We start from the raw sequence: 11852 nt of genomic DNA on the forward strand, positions 1-11852 counted from the left end.
TTGCCCATCCCTGAGCTACAGTATATCTACGCCCCTTGAGACTTCATCTTGGCTCCAGGGGTGTAGATATATACGTACCTAGCTGCAGTTCCTGCTGTGCATGCTGTTGGTCGTTCTCAAAGTGAAAGTAAAAACATATACACAACACTTCCTGTGTACTGTTCACAGTACACATGAATAAAGCGGGGAACCTCTAGTGGCCAAAAAGTAAAAAGACACCCTACATACATTAAGTTAAATATATCTCCATTAATTAACCCCTTACCTCCCCCTCTCCTAAAATTATCAATATAAAACACACAAAAAAAAAAAGATTTAAAAAAAAAATAGTTACCTTAACCTCCCTGCCGTTATAAAAAATTGCTGCGCACGGCAGGGAGGGTGTTTTTTGGCATTTTTTTTTTTTTAGCATGTAGCTAGCCTAGCGCTAGCTACATGCTTCCCCCCTCCCTGCGGCGTCCCCCTGTATGCGCCGATCGCCGCCGGCGCATATGCCCATCCGGAAATCCCGTTCTGAACGGGATTTCCATGAGGGCTTCCCCCGTCGTGACGTCAGAGGGAGTCCCGAACCACCCCTCGATGCTGCCTGGCACTGATTGGCCAGGCAGCGCACGGGTCTCGGGGGGGCACCCTCTGATGCGGCGGGTTGCGGTGAATCGGCGCGGAGCGACGGCGATCGTAAGTTACACGCAGCTAGCAAAGTGCTAGCTGCGTGTAACAAAAAAAAATTATGCAAATCGGCCCAGCAGGGCCTGAGGAATCCTCCGCGGCAGGTTACCCCGAGCTGAGCTCGGGATAACCGGCAAGGAGGTTAAGGAATTTTTTTTAAATATGCATGTCATGAGAGTTTATTACTGTTATTTTTGCAAATAAGGGCTTATAATTAGTGATATAGTTTAAACGAAAACAAAACTGAAAAAAAATGCACCTACAGTATATTTCCAACTAAAATATTGTCGCCATACTTTGTACTAGGGACATAATTTAAATGTTGCAATAACTGGAACAAATGTGCAAACAAAATGTGTGGGGTTTAACCACAGCACCATGATTTATTTTAAAAATAGAATGGTTGAAAACTGAGAATTTTTTTTTTTTTTTTTTATTCTTCCCCTTAAAATGCATTTAGAATAAAATAATTCTTTGCAAAAAGTACCACCCAAAGAAAACCTAAGTAGTGCCCCCCCCCCCCCCAAAAAAAAAAGATAGTAGATAATTTCAGTGTAATAAGTAGTTATAAAGTTATTGGTGAATTAATGGAAGGAGTGCTGAAATCTGAACTTGCTCTGGTTCATAAGGGGAACACCTGTAGTGGCCAATTGGTAAAACTTCCTGCCAGTGTGGACCAAGTCTAATGTAGGCCATATGCTTTGCAATTTTATTGTTAGTTGATCTGATCTTTTATATATTACATGTGCCCCTGCCCTGCCTGAAAAAAGAAATAATTTCTCACTGCCAGTTTATTTAACTCTTTTTATCAAAACACTAATGGTATGGGAAGGATTAAACGTTTTTTTACACATTACGCAGGAACAGAAATATAAGACTTTGGCAAGCTGTTCTCTTGCAGTGCTGGCAACAAAGAGTTAAACTTTGAGAGAGGAGGTGGGTGAGGTCAGGTGACCCTCTTTATTTAATTAAAAGGTCAAATTTTTTGAAGAATGATCAGTGTGCCTGCGCTTCACTCCAAGCAAGTGCAGGGCTCCAGAGCCGGGACAAGGTCCTCCAGCACCCGAGGCTGAGACAGCAAAGTGCGCCCCTCCATCCCTCCCACCCCAGCCGTCACACACTGATTGCTATTAGACTAAGAGGCGCCCCAGTGCCCCCAACATCCCCAACACCTTAATATCTAGTTATCTGGCTTGCAGTCACTGCTATGTATGCCCTTTTCTTATTTCTTGGTGCTTCAAACACAATTGGGAATGACAGCTGAATGAATTGTGTGCCCCCTCCTACACTGCGCCCTGAGGCTGGAGCCTCTTCAGCCTCTGCCTCGGCCCGGCCCTGCAGGGCTCCAACTATTTTGCCAAACGTGTAGTTAAAACTTACTGATTGCACAGCCATTATTGAATATTGTAGTCCAGTTAGAGGTTTTTTTTTTTTCAACACAACAATAAAACTTGTAGGACTTTCATGATCAAGCGACTGTTTTGCTTACCTCACATTTTACCTGAGTTTAGTTTTGTGTGTTTGGCTTATAACACTAGTGTCCTCACTATTGCTAACAAAGGGAAACAATGCTATTCATACAGTAAATGTTGGCAATCTATTCTTGCAGGTATAATGGAAGGCATTTCTATAGCAATATCTGCTATAATTGGACATACAATGACAGAACACAAATTTAAAAGCGTAGAATGTCGTCTGTGATGGAGATCAAATATATCAACCTGAATGCAATCCCAGACTACTTTGTCTCTAAGTTTGCCTCAGGTTTGAAACAATAGTTTCCATGGCAGACCTGTAAATCTTGCTTATAACAAGTAGTGTGATTATTCTGGCAGTGCCTCTGTATACTCCTATGTAGCCACCTGTACAAAGAATGATGTATCCCAGTGAGACAAACAAAGATCACATTACATGTTAAATAAAATTTACATGTTACAGAAAACCTTTAGTGAAAGGTAAGTGCCTGTGCCTTCTTCCTTCCCTTTAAAGTGAACCCGATGTAAGAGGGATATGGAGGCTGCCATGTCTATTTCCTTTTAAACAATACCAGTTGCCTGGCAGCTCTGCTGATCTATTTGGCTGCAGTAGTGTCTGAATCAAACCAGAAACAAGCATGCAGCTAATATTGTCAGTTTTGACAATATTGTCAAAAACACCTGATCTGTTTATGTTGGTTCAGGGTCTGTGACTGAAAGTATTAGAGGCACAGGATCAGCAGGATAGCCAGGCAACTGGAATTGCTTAAAGGGAAATGAATATGGCAGCCTCCATATCACTGTAACCTCGGATTCACTTTGAAAAAAGATGCTTGCCTGGTTGTCCTACATATCCTTGGTATCTAATAATTTGGACTAAAACAAGACCAAGGTGTACTGATGGCACTTTTTGATTATGGTGATAGCTCGGGGATTTAGGGTTATGAGAATTAATGTTGCATGAATTAGGATTACAGCTATATTAGGGGTTTGAGGAGATAGGGCTACGAGAATTAGTATTAGAGCTAGAAGAATTAGAGGTTTGGGGAGATAAGGCTACGAGAATTAGGATTAGAGGTACGAGAATTAGAGGTTTGGGGGAATAAGGGCTATAACTACAAGAATTAAAAGTTTGGGAAATGAAGGTTACAGCAAGAATTGGTGATGAGGAATTAGAATTAGGGTTACATCTAGGAGAATTGAGGGTTAGAAGAGTTTACGGGTACAGCTAGGAGACGTAGGGGTTAGGGGTACAGATTGGACTATTAGGGAAGGGATTAGGAGAATTAGGGTTACAGCTAGAAGGGGTTATGGAAATTAGGATTACAGCTAGGAGAATTAGGGATTAGGGGAATTAGGGTTACAGCTAGGAGATTTAGGGGTTAGAGGAATTAGGGGTACAGATTGGACCATTAGGAGAATTAGGGTTACAGCGAGAAGGGGTTATGGAAATTAGGATTACAGGTAGGAGAAGTAGGGGAACAAAGTGTAGGGTCTGTAACGAACAGGGGCGTAGCAATAGGGGGTGCAGAGGTAGCGACCGCATTGGGGCCCTTGGGCCAGAGGGGCCCCGAAGGGCCCTCCCTTAACTACAAAATTAGCTCTCTATTGGTCCTATGCTCATAATAATGACTTCTGTAGATACTTTGAATAGTGGTAATCATTAACAAACTGTTCCCCATCCCCTTTTTGCACCTCTGACACTGTAGTTGCCATTGGCAGATTTTGGTGCGCCGTATAAATTGTTATGTATAGAGTGCTTGGGGGGCCCCATTGTAAAACTTGCATCGGGGCCCACAGCTCCTTAGCTACGCCACTGGTAACGAAGGTTGGAACAGAGGCGCCAAAAACAGTATAAAATAAACGTTTAAAAAAAGAAGGTAGTGGTAGACTTGCCTCCCCAGAAAGTGGATATCGAATCAGTTGATTAATAGTCAACAATGAAATGTATTTGTACACTCCACAATGCAACGCGGTTCGCAGGATCAAACCCAGTACATCAGGCAATAATGGGAGCAATATCTAGTACAGGTCAGTGTATCAGCCAAGCGCCTCTGTATTGGGTCCGATCATCAGCATTACTCATAAGTGGAAGTGCGTTTGAGAAGGGGATGTTTTAATTCCTGTTGTATTTACCCATTGAATAATGGGGATCAAACATTTTAAAACACATTTTTTAGAACTGAATATATTCCAAACAACAAAGTAAAAACACAATATAAACCTTGCAAAACAGAAGGTATTTGTGATTATTCAGGTTGGATTTAGTATATGAGGTGTCCCACAATGCATCACTGCTGAATATTCAAATCATCCCTTTGATGGCCGTGAAAGCTAAACAGCAGTGATGCATTTTGGGACACATGATATACTCACTTCAACGTGAATAATCGCAGATACTTTCTGTTTTAGGAAGGCACATTTCTGTTTTGCATAGCATTTTAGTAATGAGGCCTTTTGGTCCGTTTTAGCCCCTTACACACATCCAGCAGTTTACCATGAGCTTGCTGGGCAATCTGTAAAATAGTTAAACGTTTGTTTAGATGTTAAATAGTAGCCAGCTGATACCTTCCTTTTTCTTTGTAGGAATGAGCAATGCAGATGTGATGTCCGCACTGCAGAGAGGTTACCGAATGCCAAAGATGGAGAGCTGCCCAGATGAGCTATATGACATCATGAAACAGTGCTGGAAAGAGAAGGCGGAGGAAAGACCAACATTTGATTACCTACAGAGTGTACTGGACGACTTCTACACAGCTACAGAAAGCCAATATCAACAACAGCCATAGGTCGTACATTAGGCCAGATCCCGATGGTGGGGTAGAATTGACTGAGTAGGTTATTCCCATTCTTTACAGCTGAGGATCCTGGAAATACCATCAAACCCTGGCTAGTAGTGTACAATTAACCATGGCTACCTGATTTGTGTAGCTTCAGAGCAAACGTATGACACTTCCGTACGGCCATGTCACCAGACTCCATCAAAGCTATGAACTCATGTACACAAAGGACTTGTATTTCTCTTCTGCAACAAGTGCTATTAGAAAAGGTAAAAGTAATAAACGTCAGGTAAAAGTTCACCTGTTGCCAGTGAAAGTGAAGAAAGCAGCAGGTTTACATAGAGGACTGCAGATTTTAGTTAGGTCTCACAAAATGGCCACTTACACAGGACATGGGCCAAGATCAATTGCGACATGCACAAGAGAATATGTGAGCGTGTTGAAAACGTTTTCAGTGCTACTTTATCTTCAAGCAAGACAAAGCTTCTTCCTGATTCTGAAACAGCTGTATGTACATTATATTCCTTGTATTTTATTAGACTGGAATCAAACTTCCTTACACGCATCTTACTTAAAATGGACTTCCAATGGACTTTTCTGACCAATAGGCAAGAGAGCATTTCTGAATATGATTCTATCTTAAAGAGGAATTTTAGCGAAAAGGGGAAAAAAATAAATCAATACATTGCAAAGTGAGAAGTTAAAAAATAGAAGAGAGATCAAGAAATTATTTGCCATGTAATTTGCTCATATCCAAAATCAGCTAGTACATCTTCATCTTTACTACTGGCCACACCAACTGCATTATTTATTTATAACCACACCCCCTAAGAAATCGACAAGCTGAAAGGTTATTTTTTTTAATAGATATACATATGCATAGAGGGAAATGATGGTTGCTTGGCAGTTGGAAACAGCTGTCATTTCCTACGATGCAACAAGGCTCACAGACAGGAAACGGTCAGGACCTAGGTCCTTACATCACACTGCAGGAGGGGTTTCACCACAATATCAGCCACACAGACTCCCCTGATGATCTATTCGAGAAAAGGTAAAGGTTTCTTATTGCCAAAGGGGTATCGGCTACTGATTGGGATGAAGTTCAATCCTTGGTTACAGTTCCTCTTTAAGTGTTTTTTCTTCTCTGAGCAGCCCTGTATTTGTTACTGTCAAAATATCAGTGAAATCCAACCTCTCACTTCAGTTGTCCTTAAATATAGAAGGGATGAGACCTGTGGGATAACGGCACAGCTTCTCCAGTAGACAGGTGCTGGTGGTCACCACAGTAAAAAAAAAAAAAAGTATGGGCTCTATGCATTAAACAACGTTTACTAGCTCAGGGGGAGCACCAGTCGTTGGCCCGTTAGTGCCACTTGCATGCATTACCACAGTAATGCACGTGTTGCTATGGTAGCTATGTGTGTGACGCTAATGGGTTAATGGCTGGTGTGTTCCCCCAGGTAAGGGTAAAATTACCATGACTTTACTGGAGTTTAGGGCATCAGGCCCATATTTATAAAGTCTTAGTGACAGGGGAAATGGTAACAATGTGATATCATGCCTTCTGAATGTTCTCTAAACCTGTGCCATACTTGCCACCGGCCTGTCATGATTCTAGAGGTACCGCCACAAATGGCCCCATATTGGGTTTGCCTGTTTTTGGTTTTGTTTTTTCTCCTGAACACATTTATTTACATCTATCCGTGGATCTGGAAGAGCAGAGTGTGATTGGGTTGCCAAAAGCAGTTCTAAAAGACTGTTGCAGTCGTCGTATGTGGCTACACTGCTGTCTGGTTGACCGTACAGTGAAATGGGCACACCATGCATGAAGGGCATAACTTGTTGCAGCCACAAGAGCATCTTTATTTCCCTTATTGTAATGAAAGTAGACGGTGGGGAGAGGCACACCTTTCCGTAGTGTGGGTGCATAACCATGGGTGTCAGCAACACCCAGAAGACAGTCCAATAGTAGTAGAACTGGTTTGTCTGCACTGTTCTGATGAAGGGGACCCTTGCTGGCCCCGAAACAATTGTTAACCTAAGTGTTGACACATGATTGAAGAATAAAATATTTGCTCACTTGAGAAGCCGGAGTGCGAACCAATTCTTACTATTATTGTAATGAAAATCACATAACTGCAGGTAAAAATGGGTGGTTCGCTATGAAAGGGCATCCTCTGTCACGTGACCCGCCAGCCACATGGCTGCCTGATACAGGGCTCACACTGAAGATGTCTTATGCAATGCATGATATACCCTCTCTGTACACATGGAACCTGAGGGAGAATGTGTGGTATCCGTAAGTTATGTTCTCAGGGATTGTTTCATCTGAGAGAGGTTCATAAAATATGCTTTACCATTCATGTAACTAGTCATCTTTATGCTATATGTAACATGCATGTTATCCTGATAAACATATCTTTTATATAAAAATCATGGGAGTAAATATTGTGTTTTGTGTCAATCCCTTTTCTATGTATGATTTCTGAAGTGGTGTTCTGTACACATAGATGAAGGTCATGGTAATGATGGAACTGCTGAGACCCATATGAGGAAAATGATGCAAGTTCTGGATTAATGGTGACATTTAGCAAGCCCCTTAGACAATGTCTGTTGCCAATAGCTTGCTGAAGGATCAATTGCATGTGGAACCGTGGCCACATGGTCAACATGATGTTAATAATTCCTCTTGGCCTGCAGCTTAAAGGACCACTCTGGGAAAAAGTGTAAGCAGTTACAATTTGACAGAATTGACAGATTTTAGACTAGTCCATCTCTTCATGGGGGATTCTCAGGGTTTTCTGTTTTCCAAAAGCATTTCATGAACAGCAGCTTAACTGCCAAACTAGTAAGATACCAGACAGCCTCCCTACTCACCTGCACACTATTTTGTCAGTAATGCTGGGTACACACGATGCGTTTTTATGGTCGATTTTCCTTTCGATTCGTTATTCCACTCGATTTCACGCTCAAATCTCTTATCTTTGCTTATCAATTTCCATTCACTTCTATGGGAAATCGACCAGAAAAACGATTGAAAATGAGATCGAACATGATGAAAAGTATCTATCTATTGATCCATCTATCTAACACAAAATTGTATGGTGTGTTCCTAGCATTAGACGTAGCAACTGCCATTCAGGAAATGTGAAAACTCTGAGAATCCCCCATGAGGAGATGGACTAGTCCAAAACCTTTTGGTTCTGTCACATTTTAACTGCTTACTTTTTCACTGGAGTGGTCCTTTAAATGCAAAAAATATAAGGCCCCTTTCACACTAGCACGTTTTCATTGCAGTACCCTTTTTTTTACTGCAGGGTAACGCTAAAGCAATAAAAGTCTATCGGACATTTCATACCTGATGCGATAAGCTGGAAGCATCGCATCTGATGCAAAAGCATCAGCGCATTGTGGGGCAACGTGTGGCGGTTTTCTAAAAGTCATTTAAGTCACTGGTGATGCAGATATTTTAAACGGGTTTGCATTCACATTACGCATGTGAGGTAGAAAGTTTTGTCAATACACTTGCTTGCAATGCGCATTCCCGCCACAGGAAGTGAGCGTTTGAGAGCCTCACTTAACGTTTGAATTGTTGCCAGGAATTACTTGAAGGCGCATTAGCGCAGGTAAATACAAAGCCTCTTTATTACGCTGCAGGGCGATGCAATCATCATCGCTCCGCATCCAAAACGCCGGTGCTGGTGTGAGACAAGCCTGGAGCTTGTAGTTAAGCCTTGTACACATGCTAGATGGTTCTTGGGCAGCCAGGGCTGCCTTTTTACGAGTATCTAGCATGGATGTAGTGGCCCCCCAATTCCCCTTGAGGCATCATGGAGGGATTGGCCTGGCAGATCATCTCGGCCTAGGGCATTGTTCTTCTACTCAACACAACCAACTCCGGTTTTCACTGCACCCTCTGCCTTCCTCCACAGCAATGGAACGTGTCACCAGCCTATAGGCTGGCAATATATCTGTAAAGAACTCTGCCCTGTACTATTGAGTCGCGTTACCTGCAAGTGACAGTCGTCTGTGGAAGGCTTTAGGCCAAAGTAAGTCAGCATTTGATTGGCTTAGTTCCAAGCAGCAATTTGCATAAAAGTTATTATTTGCATCTTATTGGCCATTTCTGCTTAAACCTTTGAACCAAAATATGGCCCATCTGTCAGTTGGGCTGTCAGAAGTGAAGACGGGTCAGCTTGGCTCTGGGATGCCCGTGCAGCAGGCCACATACATCACATATTGTGTATAGACACAGGGTATTTCATGTGCTCCTAGAGATATATACAGTATAAATCATAAAAAATTCTATGTAAACTGTATCATTTTTTTAATCTTTATTATGGATGAAATGAAGGTTCATTTTATGCTAAGTATTAATCCTAATGTTGCTATACAGTACTTACACTTACTGTACTTTTATTCAGCTTACTGGTTAGACGCAGGACTTTTATCAAAAGGAAAAGTCACAGAAACCGCTATGTGACTAATCTGTGCAGTGAAAGTCCAAAGTCTGAGCAATGGTATGAGATTAATGTAATTAGTTTACACCGGCAGTCCATAGCCTGACCAAATCTCCAATATTTCATATGCTTATTTTCTTCCAGGGTTAATGTGCCATTTCATTTTTCATATGAGGCCCATAGAACATACACAAAACCTCAATCTTCCCTAGAGTTTAATAGTATGTTGGTCAGAGAAAGAATAAGTTTCCATTGTTGTCTCCCTTCAAAAAGCAGCTACATGCTTCCTAATCTGCATACTTATTCCAGTTCGTTAAGTAAAATGTTGCAAGCAGGGCAACCTGAACTTTCAGAAAATCAGCATTTTTATTGCTGGAAATTCTGAGAAAATACAGAGAAAAGCAATTAAGTGTTCAGCAATGGTACATGTGAGTATGTTTAACTACCTTAAGACCGCTCCACGCCCAAGGGCGCGGCTGCGGCGGCAGCCCTAGGACCGCCTAACGCCGATCGGCGTCAAGTCCTGGGGCTGCAGTTTGTAGGTGATCGCGCGCAGGATGTGTGCGCATCTCCTGCTTGGGGGCGGAGCTCCTCCCCGCCTTCAGTCTCCGAGCGGCAATCGCCGCTTGGGAGACTGTTAGACGGCGTAATCGCCGTCGATTTACATGTACAGCACTGCGATCGGCAGCAGCGCTGTACTGGGGACACTGAAGTCTATGACAGCTGATCACCCTGATTGGCTGGTGGAGGGAGGTAGGGAGGGAGGGAGCAGGGGAATAGAAATTAAAAAAAGGCATTTTTATTCAAAAATAAATTTTTTTATAAAAAAAAATAAACTGAGTGATCAGACCCCACCAACAGAAAGCTCTGTTGGTGGGGGGAAAGGGGGGGGGGAGGAATCACTAGTGTGCTGAGCTGCGTGGGCCTCCAGCTTGGCCTTAAAGCTGCAGTGGCCAATTAATGAAAAAACAGCCTGGTCTTTAGGGGGTTTAGCACTGTGGTCCTGAAGTGGTTAAGTAAAATGCAGTAATGTATAGTGATCAATCAAACTTCAGTTAGATGAAGTGTGATGTATAGTTTGTAATTCAGGCTCTTATCAGTTACCGTAGTTTATACCTTGTTCCTTTCTGTATAGTGTTTAAAGAGCCAAATAAGGGGTTTATTTTATAGGACAGTGTTTCTCAATACTTTATTGGTATGTACTACTTTTAAAACCCAGTATGCGCCAATAACCCCCTAGCATAGTAAACATTATCACAAGTACCCCTTGACAAATATATATTTAATTGTACTGTGTAAACAATTTCCAAGCATTTACTATTGCTTTTAATTAACTAAAACACTAATTTGGTGTAATAAGATTTCTCCTTTTCTAAAACTTTGTTATTCTTGGTTAAGTATATCAAGCCTGAGTATTCCCTGGGATATGCGTACCACACGTTGAGAACCTAGGTTATAGGACATGCAATAATGAGACAGTGGCTCCCCTTCACATAGGAAACACAAGCCCCCCAAGTGAAGCGTCCACTTTGGGCACAGTCAGTGATGCACCGCTGCTTGCCAGGTTGTGACGATTGTATCAGTATTATGAACAGAAAGTGACAGCACGATGGTATGACAATCGGCAAGGGTACAGAAGACATTGGTAAGTAAGGTTAGTGTTAGATGTAGGGTAGGGAGCAGGAAGGGTAGTGTTACATGTTGCAGCTGTGAGGTTGTTAGAGGTAGCGGTAGGGATGTTGGTGTTAAGGTGGCCACATACACACACCATACAATAAAATTTTACAGAAATTCCATAGAAATGATTGGTTGTCCTGAAAAATGGAAAGCTTTTTTTTTTTTCCATTAGTTTGAAAAATCGAATCAAATTTCCTGTTTTCATTTGAGAAAAGATCAGGAGTGTTGGATTTTTCTGTTCAATTTTTATGAAGATTGAATGGGGTAGGGTAGATTGACAATTACTTGATATACAGACCCAAGCAATTGTTTTATGGTGTGTGACCACCTTTAGAAATAGTGGCAGTTAGGCACAGCAGTAGTAGCAGGGTTGGTGTAGCGGCATGAGGGTTATTTCCATGGACAGTTGAATTGTGTGCTCAGCAAGCAGTTGCAAGTTTGAGAGGCTTTTCTCTGCCTATCAACTGCTCATGGAAATGAGGCCTAAAGGTGGGTACACACGTCAGATAAGTCTTTGGAAAATGAAATATCACAGACCAATTTTACCCCCTTCCCTGTAGTATGAGAGCCATACCTACACAGTCTTTTCTATGGAGCTGAACTCCCCATCAGACAGAAATCTTTGCAAGGTGCTGCACACACAGATGCTGTACACATGCAACAGATCATTATCTGCAAAAGATCAGTTCCTGCAAAATGCATTCGATATCTGCAGATCTCATACATACATAGACTGTGTAGAGCATGGCTCTCATACTACATGAAAGATCACAGACCAATTTTACCCCCTT

At 42.0% G+C, this 11852-nt stretch overlaps 1 protein-coding gene across 5 annotated transcripts in view; it reads left to right on the forward strand.

The window, feature by feature from the left end:
- Positions 1–7375, forward strand: part of LYN (LYN proto-oncogene, Src family tyrosine kinase) — a 218183-nt gene extending 210808 nt beyond the window's left edge. For all 5 annotated transcript variants that reach the window (XM_068237399.1, XM_068237400.1, XM_068237398.1 and 2 more), the window contains exon 13: positions 4731–7375. In XM_068237399.1, coding sequence (XP_068093500.1) covers positions 4731–4933 — 203 coding nt within the window. In that variant the 3' untranslated portion in view covers positions 4934–7375. The remainder of the gene's footprint in view (positions 1–4730) is intronic.
- Positions 7376–11852: the final 4477 nt, after the last annotated feature.

Source organism: Hyperolius riggenbachi, chromosome 5 (genome assembly GCF_040937935.1).
Source record: "Hyperolius riggenbachi isolate aHypRig1 chromosome 5, aHypRig1.pri, whole genome shotgun sequence".
Taxonomy (NCBI): domain Eukaryota; kingdom Metazoa; phylum Chordata; class Amphibia; order Anura; family Hyperoliidae; genus Hyperolius; species Hyperolius riggenbachi.